Source organism: Cetorhinus maximus, chromosome 11, assembly GCF_964194155.1.
Source record: "Cetorhinus maximus chromosome 11, sCetMax3.hap1.1, whole genome shotgun sequence".
NCBI lineage: Eukaryota > Metazoa > Chordata > Chondrichthyes > Lamniformes > Cetorhinidae > Cetorhinus > Cetorhinus maximus.
Genome location: NC_135889.1, coordinates 3,223,073 through 3,239,992, shown reverse-complemented (window position 1 = coordinate 3,239,992; position 16,920 = coordinate 3,223,073). Strand labels below are relative to the sequence as shown.

The window sequence follows — 16,920 nt, the reverse complement described above, 5'->3', positions numbered from 1 at the left end:
ACAGAGATGAAGCTGCCAAGTTCCAATAAGCAGTCAGCAGCAAACTATCTCCCAAACTCCTGACTCCTCACACTGGCAATGCTGCTGACAAGGTTTATTCTGCCCTTGTGCGGTTTCATTAAAAGTGATCTGCCCGCCTGCCCGTGCGGTGAATGTGAAATCGTGTGGGTGATGGAAAATCACAAACGATTGTCTTTTTAATGACATTAAGCGGCCACTTAATTGTGGGCGGGCACGGCTCTGATACCCGTGTGCCCGCTGACCTCACGATTGCGAGTGTGCAGGGTGACATCAGGACACCCGCCTGGCATCATCTGGCGCTATTGCAGGTCGATTCGGGTCGGGCACGAGCCCGCCCACACACACGATGTAAACTCCTGCCCTGTTATTGATGATTTACAGGCTGGTTCGAGAGCTGTGTCTGTCTGAACACCCATCCCATCAGTGACATGGGAAACAACATTTGGAGAACATCAGGGAATATTCTCTTTACACTTTTAATGTGATCCACAGAATACAAGACAACAAAACACACCAAAGGACAGAACATTTACAAACTACAGAATCTCCCGGTTACAGTAAAATGTACAGTCAGGAACCCCAGGCCCCTCCCGCCCTGATATATGATCAAGTAAAGTACAATTGATAACATCTTCTTGAATCAGAATGAGGTTTTCTTGTGTTCACACCAAGCTCGGTCTTTCAGAAGTTTCATTCATGGTTAGTGTCGGGCTCTTGAATCATCATTGTCTTCCTGGAATGAACAGAATCAACAGACGGTCATTTTCAGATGGACTGAGTTCAATCTGAGGTCAATGTTTAATTATTGTTGATGGTCAAGAGGCAACTGTCGGACACACAGTCCCGGTTTATACTCACGTATGAAGGCACATCAAGCGATCTTTCTGTTGACTTGCTTTTCACCTGTATGAAAACATTCAGATTTATCGGTTTGTCACAGGGAATCAATGAGAATTTATAACGAATATTGAGCATTGACATTATCTTTAAGCAATTGATAATTAAAACCATAAATGAGGAAATGTGAATCCTTTAAATGTCTCAGCTCCAGACATACATTTAATTAAATGAGAACATGGAGCTAACCCAGACTCTGGTGTGATGCAGCTGAATCCGGGTTTTAACAGTTTATTGCAGTTGATAAACATCTGACACCAAATCTCAGATTATACTCACATTCCGAGACTCCTCAAGTGAAGATTCTATTGATTTGCTTCCCGCCTGGAATAAAATATTAACATTTCTACGTTCAGAACAGGGGACTAATGAGACATTTTATAAATAATTTAATAAACCTTACATTACATAATAGATGAGGAATTATGAAATTGGGATATTTCTGATTTGGGATTCAGTGACTCAGTGTTGGAGTGGGGAAATCCTCACCAAACATCTCCTGTTCTCCACCACAGTGATAATCACTGCAGCCCTGGGACAGTGGGGCTGTGGGCTCGATGGAGAAACTCATGGAGACGGAGATACTCCATTAATCGGTCTCTGTTGAATTGAGTGTGTGAGAGAAACCAGTAATTATTATCTATAAGAAAAACTGAATTACCTGGAAAAACTCAGCAGGTCTGGCAGCATCGGTGGAGAAGAAAAGAGTCGACGTTTCGGGTCCACATGACCCGACTCTTTTCTTCTCCACCGATGCTGACAGACCTGCTGAGTTTTTCCAAGTAACTCTGTTTTTCTTTTGGATTTCCAGCATCCGCAGTAGCTTTTTGTTATTATTATCTGTAAGATGAGGAGAATGTTAGTGATGCTGCACTCATGACCCATCTCTTGTATCTTTCCTGTTATCATGGTTGTTGTTAGGAGAGAGAGTTCTCTCTGATTCTATAATATTCCAAAAATCAGAAAGTAATAAACATCCACATGACTTCAATCCAACAATCCGCTAACTATACTTGATGAATCCAACAGCAATTGAGCATCAGAATCTCCTCTTCCAATGTCTCAAGGTGGAGATTTAATTAAAGAAATTCATCAGATTCTGGGGTTGATGCAGCTGAATCCGGGTTTTAACAGTTTATTGTAGTTGATAAACATCTGACAACAAATCTCAGATTATACTCACATTCCGATACTCCTCAAGTGATGATTCTATTGGCTTGCTTCCCACCTGGAATAAAATATTAACATTTCTACGTTCAGAACAGGGGATTAATGAGACATTTAATAAATAATTTAAAAAAACCTTACAGTCCAAAAATTTTAACATTAAATAATGGATGAGGGATTATGAACTTGGGATATTTCTGAGTTGGGATTCAGTGACTCAGTGTTGGCGTGGAGAAATCCTCACCAACCATCTCCTGTTCCCCACCACAGTGATAATCACTGCAGCACTGGGACAGTGGGGCTGTGGGCTGGATGGAGAAACTCATGGAGACTGAGATTCTCCACTAATGGGTCTCTGTTGAGTTGAGTGTGTGAGAGAAACCAGTAATTATTATCTATAAGATGAGGAGAATGTTAATGATGCTGCACACATGACCCATCTCTTGTATCTCTCCTGTTATCATGGTTGTTGTTAGGAGAGAGAGTTCTCTCTGATTCTATAATATTCCAAAATTCAGAAAGTAATAAACATCCACATGACTTCAATCCAATAATACGCTAACTATACTTGAAGAATCCAACAGCAATTGAGCATCAGAATCTCCTCTTCCAATGTTTCAAGGTGGAGATTTAATTAAATAAATTCCGCAGATTCTGAGTGGATGCAGCTGAATCCGGGTTTTAACAGTTTATTGTAGTTGCTAAACATCTGACACCAAATCTCAGATTATACTCACATTCCGATACTCCTCAAGTGATGATTCTATTGACTTGCTTCCCACCTGGAATAAAATATTAACATTTCTACGTTCAGAACAGGGGATTAATGAGACATTTTATCAATAATTTAAAAAACCTTACAGTCCAACGATATAAACATTAAATAATAGATGAGGGATTATGAACTTGGGATATTTCTGAGTTGTGATTCTGTGATTCAGTGTTGTATTTGGGAAATCCTCAGCAAACATTTCCTGTTCTCCACCACAGTGATAATCACTGCTGCCCTGGGACATTGAGGCTGTGGGCTGGATGTAGAAACTCATGGAGACTGAGATTCTCCATTAATCGTTCTCTGTTGAGTTGAGTGTGTGACAGAAACCAGTAATTATTATCTATAAGATGAGGAGAATGTTAATGATACTGCATTCATGACCCATCTCCTCTATCTCTACTGTTATCATGGTTGTTGTTAGGAGAGAGAGTTCTCTCTATGTCTAGAATATTCCAAAATTCAGAAAGTAATAAACATCCACATGACTTCAAAACAACAATCCGCTAATTATAGTTGAAGATTCCAACAGCAATTGAGCATCAGAATCTCCTCTTCCAATGTCTCAAGGTGGACATTTGATTAAATAAATTCCTTAGATTCTCGGGTTGATGCAGCTGAATCCGGCTTTCAACAGTTTATTGTTGTTGATTAATATCTGACGTCAAATCTCAGATTATACTCACATTCCGAGACTCCTCAAGTGAAGATTCTATTGACTTGCTTCCCACCTGGAATAAAATATTAACATTTCTACGTTCAGAACAGGGGATTAATAAGACATTTAATAAATAATTTAAAAAAAAACCATACAGTCCAAAAATTTAAACATTAAATAATGGCTGAGGGATTATGAACTTGGGATATTTCTGAGTTGGGATTCAGTGACTCAGTGTTGGATTGGGGAAATCCTCACCAACCATCTCCTGTTCCCCACCACAGTGATAATCACTGCAGCACTGGGACAGTGGGGCTGTGGGCTGGATGGAGAAACTCATGGAGACTGAGATTCTCCACTAATGGGTCTCTGTTGAGTTGAGTGTGTGAGCGAAACCAGTAATTATTATCTATAAGATGAGGAGAATGTTAATGATGCTGCACACATGACCCATCTCTTGTAACTCTCCTGTTATCATGGTTATTGTTAGGAGAGAGTGTTCTCTCTGATTCTATAATATTCCAAAATTCAGAAAGTAATAAACATCCACATGACTTCAATCCAATAATACGCTAACTATACTTGAAGAATCCAACAGCAATTGAGCATCAGAATCTCTTCTTCCAATGTTTCAAGGTGGAGATTTAATTAAATAAATTCCGCAGATTCTGAGTGGATGCAGCTGAATCCGGGTTTTAACAGTTTATTGTAGCTGCTAAACATCTGACACCAAATCTCAGATTATACTCACATTCCGATACTCCTCAAGTGATGATTCTATTGACTTGCTTCCCACCTGGAATAAAATATTAACATTTCTACATTCAGAACAGGGGATTAATGAGACATTTTATCAATAATTTAAAAAACCTTACAGTCCAACGATATAAACATTAAATAATAGATGAGGGATTATGAAATTGGGATATTTCTGAGCTGTGATTCAGTGATTCAGTGTTGTATTTGGGAAATCCTCAGCAAACATTTCCTGTTCTCCACCACAGTGATAATCACTGCAGCCCTGGGACAGTGGGGCTGTGGGCTGGATGTCGAAACTCATGGAGACTGAGACTCTCCATTAATCGTTCTCTGTTGAGTTGAGTGTGTGAGAGAAACCAGTAATTATTATCTATAAGATGAGTAGAATGTTCATGATACTGCATTCATGACCCATCTCCTGTATCTCTCCTGTTATCATGGTTGTTGTTAGGAGAGAAAGTTCTCTCTATGTCTAGAATATTCCAAAATTCAGAAAGTAATAAACATCCACATGACTTCAAAACAACAATCCGCTAACTATACTTGAAGATTCCAACAGCAATTGAGCATCAGAATCTCCTCTTCCAATGTCTCAAGGTGGACATTTAATTAAATAAATTCCTTAGATTCTGGGGTTGATGCAGCTGAATCCGGCTTTCAACAGTTTATTGTTGTTGATTAATATCTGACATCAAATCTCAGATTATACTCACATTCCGATAATCCTCCAGTGAAGATTCTATTGACTTGATTCCCACCTGAAATAAAATATTAACATTTCTACGTTCAGAACAGATGACTAATGAGACGTTTTATAAATAATTTAATAAACCTTACATTAAATAAGAGATGAGGAATTATGAACTTGGGATATTTCTGAGTTGGGATTCAGTAACTCAGTTTTGGTAGGGGAAATCCTCACCAAACATCTCCTGTTCTCCACCACAGTGAAATTAATTGCAGCCATGGACAGTGGGGCTGTGGGCTGGATGGAGAGACTCATGGAGACTGAGATTCTGCATTAATCGGTCTCTGTTGAGTTGAGTGAGTGAGAGAAACCAGTAATTATTATCTATAAGAAAAACAGAATTACCTGGAAAAACTCAGCAGGTCTGGAAGCATCGGTGGAGAAGAAAAGAGTCGACGTTTCGGGTCCACATGACCCGACTCGTTTCTTCTCCACCGATGCTGCCAGACCTGCTGAGTTTTTCCAGGTAATTCTGTTTTTCTTTTGGATTTCCAGCATCTGCAGTACCTTTTTGTTAATATTATCTATAAGATGAGGATAATGTTAGTGATGCTGCACTCATGACCCATCTCTTGTATATCTCCTGTTATCATGGTTGTTGTTAGGAGAGAGAGTTCTCTCTGATTCTATAATATTCCAAAAATCAGAAAGTAATAAACATCCACATGACTTCAATCCAACAATCCGCTAACTATACTTGAAGAATTCAACAGCAATTGAGCATCAGAGTCTCCTCTTCCAATGTCTCAATGTGGAGATTTAATGAAATAAATTCCTCAGATTCTGGGGTTGATGCAGCTGAATCCGGGTTTTAACAGTTTATTGTAGTTGATAAACATCTGACACCAAATCTCAGATTATACTCACATTCCGATACTCCTCAAGTGAAGATTCTATTGACTTGTTTCCCACCTGGAATAAAATATTAACATTTCTACGTTCAGAACAGTGGATTAATGAGACATTTTATAAATAATTTTTAAAAACCTTACTGCCCAAAAATTTTAACATTAAATAATGGATGAGGGATTATGAACTAGGAATATTTCTGAGTTGGGATTCAGTGACTCAGTGTTGGAGAGGGGAAATCCTCACCAAATATCTCCTGTTCTCCACCACAGTGATAATCACTGCAGCCCTGGGACAGTGGGGCTGTGGGCAGGATGGAGAAACTCATGGAGACTGAGATTCTCTATTAATCGGTCTCTGTTGAGTTGAGCGTGTGAGAGAAACCAGTAATTATTATCGATTAGATGAGGAGAATTTTAAGGATGCTGCACTCATGACCCATCTCTTGTATCTCTCCTGTTATCATGGTTGTTGTTAGGAGAGAGAGTTCTCTCTGATTCTATAGTATTCCAAAATTCAGAAAGTAATAAACATCCACATGACTTCAATCCAACATGCCGCTAACTATACTTGAAGAATCCAACAACAATTAAGCATCACAATCTCCTCTTCCAGTGTCTCAAGGTGGTGATTTAATTAAATAAATTCCTCAGATTCTGGGGTTGATGCTGAATCCGGGTTTAAACAGTTTATTTTAGGTGCTAAACATCTGACACCAAATCTCAGATTATACTCACATTCCGAGATTCCTCAAGTGATGATTCTATTGACTTGCTTCCCACCTGGAATAAAATATTAACATTTCCTGATTCAGAACAGGGGATGAATGAGATATTTTATCAGTAATTTAAAAAACCTTACAGTCCAAAGAAATAAACATTAAATAATAGATGAGGGATTATGAATTTGGGATATTTCTGAGTTGTGATTAAGTGACTCAGTGTTGGAGTGGGGAAAACCTCACCAAACATCTCCTGTTCTCCACCACAGTGATAATCACTGCAGCCCTGGGACATTTAGGCTGTGGGCTGAATGGAGAAACTCATGGAGACTGAGATTCTCCATTTACCGGTCTCTGTTGAGTTGAGCGTGTGAGAGAATCCAGTAATTATTTTCTATAAGAAGAGGAGAATGTTAATGATGCTGCACTCATGACCCATCTGTTGTATCTCTCCTGTTATCATGGTTGTTGTTAGGAGAGAGAGTTCTCTCTATGTCTATAATATTCCAAAATTCAGAAAGTAATAAATATCCACATGACTTCAATCCAACAATCCGCTAACTATACTTGAAGAATCCAACAGCAATTGAGCATCAGAATCTCCTCTTCCAATGTCTCAAGGTGGACATTTAATTAAATAAATTCCTTAGATTCTCGGGTTGATGCAGCTGAATCTGGGTTTCAACAGTTTACTGTAGTTGATAAATATCTGACACCAAATCTCAGATTATACTCACATTCTGAGACTCCTCAAGTGATGATTCTATTGACCTGCTTCCCACCTGGAATAAAATATTAACATTTCTACGTTCAGAACAGGGGACTAATGAGACGTTTTATAAATAATTTAATACACCTTACATTAAATAAGAGATGAGGAATTATGAATTTGGGATATTTCGGAGTTGGGATTCAGTAACTCTGTGTTGGAGTGGGGAAATTCTCACCAAACATCTCCTGTTCTCCACCACGGTGATAATCACTGCAGCCCTGGGACAGTGGGGCTGTGGGCTGGATGGAGAAACTCATGGAGTCTGAGATTCTCCATTAACCGGTCTCTGTTGAGTTGAGTGTGTGAGAGAAACCAGTAATTATTATCTATAAGAAGAACAGAATTACCTCGATAAACTCAGCAGGTCTGGAAGCATCGGTGTAGAAGAAAAGAGTAGATGTTTCGGGTCCACATAACCCGAATCTTTTCTTCTCCACCAATGCTGCCAGACCTGCTGAGTTTTTCCAGGTAATTCTGTTTTTCTTTTGGATTTCCAGCATCCGCAGTAGCTTTTTGTTATTATTATCTATAAGATGAGGAGAATGTTAGTGATGCTGCACTCATGACCCATCTCTTGTATCTCTCCTGTTATCATGGTTGTTGTTAGGAGAGAGAGTTCTCTCTGATTCTATAATATTCCAAAATTCAGAAAGTAATAAGCATCCACATGACTTTAATCCAACAATCCGCTAACTATACTTGAAGAATCCAACAGCAATTGAGCATCAGAATCTCCTCTTCCAATGTCTCATGGTGGAGATTTAATTAAATATTTTCCTCAGATTCTGGGGTTGATGCAGCTGAATCCGGGTTTTAACAGTTTATTGTAGTTGATAAACATCTGACACCAAATCTCAGATTATACTCACATTCCGATACTCCTCAAGTGATGATTCTATTGACCTGCTTCCCACCTGGAATAAAATATTAACATTTCTACATTCAGAACAGGGAATTAATGAGACATTTTATAAATAATTTAATAAACCTTACATTAAATAATAGATGAGCGATTATGAACTTGGGATATTTCTGAGTTGGGATTCAGTGACTCAGTGTTGGAGTAGGGAAATCCTCACCAAACATCTCCTGTTCTCTACCACAGTGATAATCACTGCAGCCCTGGGTCAGCGGGGCTGCGGGCTCGATGGAGAAACTCATGGAGACTGAGATTCTCCATCCATTGGGATTTATTGTGCTGAATCTACCGTTCCCCTCATTCCCTAAGGAAGTGCCATTAATTCATCCTCAGCCTCAGGATCCCCCTCCCCCAGTTTCACAGATAAAAATAAATTTCCTTCTCTCACTCCACCCTGACACAGTTACATCCTGGGTTTTAAATGTTCTTGTTGATATTTTTGATCAACATGATAATAATCTGTCAGAAATCACAGTTTATACTCACATCTGGAGATTCCTCGATTGACCTCTCTTTCGATTTGGTTTCGACCTGGAATAAAATATGAATATTTCTATGGTTAGCACAGTGACCAATGAGACATCTTATAAATAATCTGAATGTTAGAAATCCCATTGTGTGGATGTGGGGAATTGTGATGTTACCTCAATCCTGTTTTCACTCGACTCTGATGAGTCACTGTTGCTGTCGACTGTCTTCAAACCTCGACACTGCACATCAACGTCTAAAACCTCATCAGCAAAATATTCCACCCGGCTTCTGCACAAACCTTTCTCCTGTCAAAATAAAGCACAATTCTTTTCAAATATCGAATAGCAACATCAGAAATTGGAGCTGATGTGGGTCATTCAGCCCCCTCCAACCTGCTCCAACATTCAATATGATCATGGCTGATCATCTACCTCAATTCACCTTCTCACCCTATCCCGTATCCCTTAACTCCCTCAGCGCCCAATAATCTACCGACCTCTGTCTTGAATATACACAGCTCTCTGGGGTAGAGAATTCCAAAGATTCACCACACTTTGAGTGACGACGTTTCTCCTTAACTGTGTACTATAGAAGACCCCTTATCCTGAGACTGTGGTCCTGTGTTCTAGATTCTCCTACTAGGGAAACATTTTTCAGCATTTACTCTGTCAAATACGTCCCTTTTAGAAATCAAGCTATCAATTCGATCGCCTCTCATTCTCCTGGGAATATAGGTCTAGTCTACTCCATCTCTCTCCCTCGGACAACATTCTCATTCCCAGTCTTGTGATCCTTCCTTACAAACTCTGTTGGGCAAGTACATCCTTCCTGAGGTTAGGTGACCAAAACTGCACACGGTATTCCAGGAGTGTCCTCACAGTGCCCTGTTTAATTGTATTAAGTTTCTTTACTCTTATAATCTAATCCCTTTTTAACAACTTTATCACTAGCAGCTCAGCACTGACACAGGGAATTTCTATGGTATAACCCCGTACACATGGGGGTTTGATGTGACAGTATAACTCCGGACTCACCGCACTCTTTTTGGAACGGAAGCGACAGCTGGGATCATCAAATTCCAGTCCGGAATTCTTGGAGCAGACAGTTTCTTTCACAGAGAATGTTAAATCCACCTTGTAGGACAATTTTCCTGTGTGATTAATCTAATGAGAGGAAAACAGGTCGTTAGTGACTGACTGTAACTAGTGTTCTTACTCAGGGCTGATTCCCCCATCAGTGTGAGTGGAATGGAATATTCTGCTCCTGTTTAATAATCCCTGTCTAACTGCACTCAGGAATATTCTGGCAGACTTTAGACAGTGAAACACACTGAGACCAGGACACACTTACATCCTTCACTCTTCTCCTGGTTATCCCACACAGATTGGTGGTCTCGGTGATTCTGTTCAGTTTTATAACTGACGCTCTCAGAGCATCCTTCGGCCTCGGTATTCCTGGAGAGAGAAAAGGAAAGTTGTACAAAACTCTGCCGCATCCTTCAGTGAATTCTTTTTCCACAGGGGTAAGATCTCAGTGAGTGAATCTCACTGCCAATAAGTGGCTGCTTTATGAGGTGTCCCTCTCCCTCCAGTACCTACCTGAGCAGTGGAGGATCTGTACTGCAGCTATGGTGAGGAGGAAGGATTTCATTCTGCTTCTTGTGGGAGTAGCCGGCTGCTTTCTCAGAGTGAAGGAGCTGCTTCTCTCTCTTGCTCTGCCTTATCCTCGCAGAGATCAGTCTTTATATCCTGCAGCTCCACCACATTCAAACACTGACTCATATTTGCTCTGTTTGGTGATCCTGGGCAGGGGAAGCTGCTGCCAAGTGGGCTGTAATATGCGCAAAGCTTCCTCCAAATGTCATCATCGTGTTTAGATTTGGTGAGATCAGAGATTATTTCTCAGAATATGAAATGATGGACTGATAGAGGAGAGGAAATGATCAGCTGTAATTTGAACAGTCACTCTCTGTTCCCTGGGGTTACTCACTGAGAGGAACATCCGACTTCATATCTGAACCATCACTAAGACCACCAGCTTTTTCCATTTCCGTATCTTTTCCCGACTTCACATCTGCCTCAGATCATCTGCTGCTGAAACCCTCATTCGGGCTTTTATTCAGCCTCCACTTGTCTATTCCAACGCACTTCTGGCTGATCTCCCACCTTCTCCCCACAATCCAGATTGAGATCAACCGGAATCCTGCTGCATGTACCCTAACTCAAACCCAGTTCACACCCGCTGACTTACGTTGGCCCCCATTTCAGCAATGCCTCGATTTTCCAACCCTGGCCACACCCCTCCCTGTGCTCCTCTAATTTTGGCCCCTTGAGCATCCCCGATATTCTTCACTCCCCCATTGGCCGCCGTGTCTTCAGATATCTGGGCCCTAAGCTCAGGAATTCCCTCCTCAAACCTCTCCTCCTCCTTACCCCTCTCTCCCACTCTCTCTCCCTCTCCTCCTTTAGGATTCTCCTGACAACCAATTTCTTTGGCCAAGGTTTTGGTCAGGTGGGCCTCAGATTTCTATTTGTGCCTTGGTATTAAATTTTATTTGATAATATTGGTCTGCAGCAGCTCGAGGGTTTTATTCAGTTGTTGTCACTGTGTAAATATGAGCTGTTGAATTATTCCATTGCAGTCGGTTGTCAATCCCCTTGCATTGCCCTGGAGAGCTGGAGGTGTGTTGGCCCCAGACATTTACACCTCTGTGTGTGGAGCCGGTCATCAGCGTCACCTCCAGCCCATTGTAACAAGAAGATAAAAAAACACAGAGCCCTCCTGCAATGCTGACGGAGGCCATTCCACCCATCATGTGTATGCTAGCTCTTTGCTAGAACGGAACTAACTCCATTATGTTGCTGTATTTCCATATCTCCGCATCTTTTCAGATGAAAATGCTTTTTCCACTCTTTCCTTTAAATGTGAGATTCTCACCGATTACCCAGGTCATGTAGAAAAACATGGCTTATTTTCATAACTCTACAGAAAGAATTGTCTCCCAATCTCTCTTTCCATTCTCTCAGTGACCCTTTTACCTCAATAGTCCCTTGTTAGTGACTCTCTAATCGGAAGAAATATTCTCTCTCTATTCACCCTATCAAAACTCTTCATCATTATACCAAGTTCCTGTTAAATAACCTCCCCTGTTCCGGTGTAAATGGCTGCAGCCTCTCAAATCTCCTCACTGTGGCTTCTCACCCCTACATCATCCTCATCACTCCCTCCATCCCACTCTTTATAGTTTCACCATCCACCCTATGGCTGCTCTCTAACCATTGACTTGTACAAGCTGAGCTCCAAATGAGGATGCGCCTTTAGCCAGTAACTAGGGACAGAGCTTAGACCAAAGTGTCACTGAGGTTTCCACAAGTACCTGGATACTGTATCTCCAGTGATCCCTTTGTCTTCCTCAGATAGACAATGTGGAGACTGACTTGTCACAGAGAGGGATACACATCAGAACCGACAGCAATGGAGTGAATTCATTCAGCGTCTTTATCATCGATGAGCTGATCTATCAATTTCAGTAACAGTGGCTGTAAACACTAGGGCTGTGGTAAACTACACGATACAGAGAACAGTCAAGAATTTCCAGTCATGAGTGTTTAACATTAACTTTAACTCATTCATTTTAAAAGGGTTAAACCTGGTGTTAAAATGGCAGTGTTTGGTAAATGTAAATTGTAATAAAGACACACAGTCACGATCGATTATGGTTGAGTATTTCTGCATCTTGTTGGTCATTGAGGTGACGAGCAGTGTTTTGTGTGGGTGTCAGTTTTCTCTGGTTTCTGGGGGCTGTGTGTTTATTCCTTCCATGGTGGTTTTAGTGGCCAACTCTCCTCTCCCCACTGATTCTCATCTACCCGGCCCTAATGGTCTTTGGGAAACATTCCCCAATTCCCAGTCACATGCAGGATAATTCCAGCCCAGTTTGCTGATTGCTCAATCGGAAATGTACAGATGAAAGTTTCAAAAGGATTCTAAGCAGAATTACCTCCGAACTGAAACATTCACACTGTGCCTGGCTAACACCACACTGTAAATCCCTAAAATACTCCCTGGGGAAGCCAAATTAGATTCTTTCATCTGTTCTATTAGAATCACCTCTCACTAACCGATCAGTGTGTGGTATTTTCATATTCATTCATAGGATATGGCCATTGCTGGGTAAAAATGTTATTATTGTTCATCTTTAATAACCCCCTGATAAGCACCAACATCCATCCTCAATATCACCTCAATGTTAATGGTCAGAGGCTTGAATCCAAGGAGGGTCAGTTTAGCCCAGTGGCTACAATGGCGGTGAGTTGGGTCGTCATTTTGTGTGACTTGAGTTCAGACACTGCCCTCCTGATCAAAGCTCGATCACTTTACAAGGTGTCACTAAGCAAATGGGGAGAAACAACCTGACCGACAACTTGTGAATGTGGAACTGAGCCACAGGCTATGCAACATCTCCTGCAATGCCTATCGCTAGAGGAACCCTGCACTGTTGCAGATTTTGCCGAATTCAACAACAAGGTGCAAAAATGTGTCCAGTTCTGGCTGGGCCGTGTATAGACTGTCCGTGGACATGATAAGAAGACTTTACAAGTTCAGCACCAGACAGTGACCGTGGATCAGCCGTTTCACTGTCGACCAGCGACAGGGGAACAAACGCACACGGATTTAAAACATACACACACAACATGGGATCAGCAGATCGGGAATCCTGGCTGTTCCCAATCCCAGCACAGCCCAGGAATGAAGACATCAATTCTCACTCTTCACATGTCTTTGGAGCTGAGATCAGTTGACTGAGCAGAGACCAATCATTGAATCTGGTCACTCTGGGCCTGTGTCCCTCAGCACCACATCAGACAGAGTCTGTCCCCACTCGGCCATCGATCCAGATTAAATTCAACCCTCAGTGATGTTTACACCAACATGATTTGTTACCCATTTGCTATTCCACAGCAGTTGTAGATACCCCCAGTGAGGAGCGTATCCCATTGTGTTTACTGTGGGTAACACTGGCATTGATCTGATTCACCCTGTCTCGTGTGGGTTCCCTCTCTCTTTGAGGTGTCAGAGACCCAGAGACACACGGGCATGAACACACCCAAAACCGAATCACAACCCCTCCATGTGTGTTGTTCATCTTCTCTTGTGATCTGACAGAGTCTGTTTCCTAATTCCCTCTTATATTCCAGGATTACAATGGTCCGGGTACAGATTAAAGTTTCTGGACAAGCTCAGGAACAATGATATCCAAGCTCTGATTGGTTAGCCGAGTATTGTAAATACCGAGCATGCCTTCAGCCTGATTCAAATCCTTGGGATAATTTATTCGGGAATGCTGCGTCAGTACAAGTTATTGTTGTTGTTGTTGTTTGGAGGAGACCTATATCCCTGATAACAGAGGCCTCTCATCTGCAAGTGTAGCTTCTCCATCCAGAGAGTTGTTTTGGACAGGGGGCCTTATTGACACTTGTGGAGAAGTCTGTGGTCATGCCTTCCTTCCTGCTCAGTCACTGGGGGCTGTGCGTAGGCCTCAGGCTCTGTGGGGGAGGGGAAAGGACAAGAGTGAAGGACATCAAAAGGCCGGGGGGATGGTCAATACTAGTTTAGGGGAATAAACAGTGAGCTGGTTCCTGCAGGAAAATATTTATTACACCCCCATCACCAACACAGAACATCATGTGAGTGTAAATAATGTGAAGGAGAAGAGGATTGTGAGGGGGAGAAGGGGAAGTTTGGGAGTTTTACCCCCTCTGAGACTTTATAATATGAAATGTGTCCTCCAACTGCTGCAGGTCCCTCATTGTAATGGAGCAGGACTGTGGGAGTGAGGGGACATGAATGGAATTGGAAAGCTCCTGTGCTGAACATTCACAACATCTTCACGGTGACAGTGCCTGAGTTTTGTGAGGGCGAAAGGTGTTGGTGCTGAGACACAAGCCCATCGCCAGGGGGAGATTGGAATGGAATCCATTCTCACCATTGAATCATTCCCACACTCTTCATGCTCTGTTCTTGCTGATATCACTGGTTTGGATCAGACTGTGTGTGTTTGGTAACTGGATCGTGTAAACATTCACCATTTATTGTAAGGGAATTTTGAAAAGAATCATGATCTATTCATAATAAATCCCATTTTCATGTAACTGTGTCCACACAAATTCACACAATGTGATCAGTTTATGTCAAACCCATTGCCTTTTGGATATAAGGAGTTAAATCAGGATTGGTAACCTGTTCTCTCTCTCTCTCTAGGGTCTGTTAGATTGAGGTTCCTGTGCCTGTTTTATTTTGAAATCCTGAAGATTGTCAGGAATGTTTCATTTAAAATACACAGAGAGGAAAACAGGAAGAGTTTGGATGGGAAATGTCTGTTTTGGGTTGTGGGGGTTTATTTGAGCTGTGAGATTGGAACAGAGGTTTCTGAGAGTGACTCTGGGAGCAGCTTTTGCTGTGTCACTGATCTTACCAGGGACAGGATTCCAATATCAAAAGCTGGGATTTTGCTGATCCGGCTGTTCCTTGTTTCCCCACATGGAGGCAGCTCTGAGTCAATGTCTTCATCAGTGAGGATTGTAGGAGCGACTGTGTATGAGTGTGTGAGTGTGTGTGTTTGTGTGTGTGTGTTTGTGTGAGGATGTGTTTGTGTGTCTGTGTGTGTGTTTGTGTGTCTGTGTGCGTTTGTGCGTCTGTGTGTGTGTCTGTGTCTGTGTGTGTCTGTGCGTGTGTTTGTGTGTCTGTGTGTATGTGTGTGTGTTTGTGTGTCTGTGTGTGTGTCTGTGCGTCTGTGTGTGTGTTTGTGTGTCTGTGTGTGTTTGTGCGTCTGTGTGTGCGTCTGTGTGTGTCTGTGCGTGTGTCTGTGTGTATGTGTGTGTGTTTGTGTGTCTGTGTGTGTGTGTGTGTGTCTGTGTGTGTGTGTGTGTGTGTTTGTGTGTCTGTGTGTGTGTTTGTGTGTCTGTGTGTGTTTATGTGTCTGTGTGTGTCTGTGTTTGTGTGTCTGCGTTTGTGTGTCTGAGTGTGTCTGTGTGTGTTTGTGTGTCTGTGTGTGTATGTGTGTGTTTGTGTGTCTGTGTGTGTGTGTGTGTTTGTGTGTCTGAGTGTGTCTGTGTGTGTTTGTGTGTCTGTGTGTGTGTGTGTGTTTGTGTGTCTCTGTGTGTGTGTGTTTGTGTGTCTTTGTGTGTGTGTGTGTGTTTGTGTGTCTGTGAGTGTGTCTGTGTGTGTTTGTGTGTCTGTGTGTGTGTTTGTGTGTCTGCGTGTGTTTGTGTGTCTGTGTGTGTGTGTGTATGTGTGTGAGTGTGTGTTTGTGTGTGTGTGTGTGTGTGTTTGTGTGTGTATGTGTGTGTGTGTGCTGTCACGCTGGATGGTGTGAAGCTTCTAGAGTGTTGTGGGAGCTGCACTCATCCAGGCAAGTGGGGAGTATTCCATCACACTCCTGACTTGTGCCTTGTAGATGGTGGACAGGCTTTGGGGAGTCAGGAGGTGAGTTACTCTCCGCAGGATTCCCAGCCTCTGACCTGCTCTTAGAGCCACAGTATTGATATGGTGAGTCCATGGTCATTGTTCAGTTTCTGGTCAATGGTAACCCCAGGATGTTGATAGTGGGGGATTCAGTAATGGTAATGTTATTGAATGTCAGGAGGATTTGGTTAGATTCTCTGATTGGAGATTGTGGTTATCTGAGATGAAATACACCTTTAAGAGAAAGTGAGCAGATTGATCACATGATTGTTTTAACCAATTGCAGAGATCCATGAGGTTCTGTGTGCCATGGTCTCTGTTATGGAGGAGTCCATGCGGAGTATCAGCACTGCATTGACCCTCATGGCCGTGCACACTGGTGGTGACTCTCATGGAGAGGCAGCTCCAGGGACAGAATGAGGGGTTCCTGGGGTTGTGCTCGGATCTGCTTCCCACACACAGGCACTGAGGTCAGTGCCAGTGTGGGAGATGGATGGGGCACCCAGTATCCCAGCTCGGTGCCTGTTCATCAATGGTGAGCGGGGAGGTCCAGAGAGACCTCTCGATGGTGCACGAGCTGCCTGTCGTCTCTGTGGGCTCCTCTCAGGGCGCTCCAGTTGATGGCAGCAGCTCCTCTGCCCCTCTGCCAGTGACTGTGGCATCTGATGAGGCTGCGGTGACTGGGGAGATGCCAACCATGGC

The 16,920-nt window shown here is 42.3% G+C and overlaps 1 protein-coding gene across 1 annotated transcript; it reads right to left on the bottom strand.

Moving 5' to 3' along the window:
* Nucleotides 1-504: 504 nt before the first annotated feature.
* LOC144686241 (secreted phosphoprotein 24-like) lies at nucleotides 505-10,506 on the bottom strand. The gene is made up of 9 exons (XM_078551333.1): nucleotides 10,353-10,506; nucleotides 10,105-10,208; nucleotides 9,789-9,917; nucleotides 8,928-9,059; nucleotides 8,770-8,814; nucleotides 6,609-6,653; nucleotides 3,544-3,588; nucleotides 880-924; nucleotides 505-754 (listed from the first exon to the last, which is right to left on the bottom strand). The coding sequence occupies exons 1-9, from the start codon at nucleotides 10,402-10,404 to the stop codon at nucleotides 722-724; spliced, it is 630 nt and encodes a 209-aa protein (XP_078407459.1). The 5' UTR covers nucleotides 10,405-10,506; the 3' UTR covers nucleotides 505-721.
* Nucleotides 10,507-16,920: the final 6,414 nt, after the last annotated feature.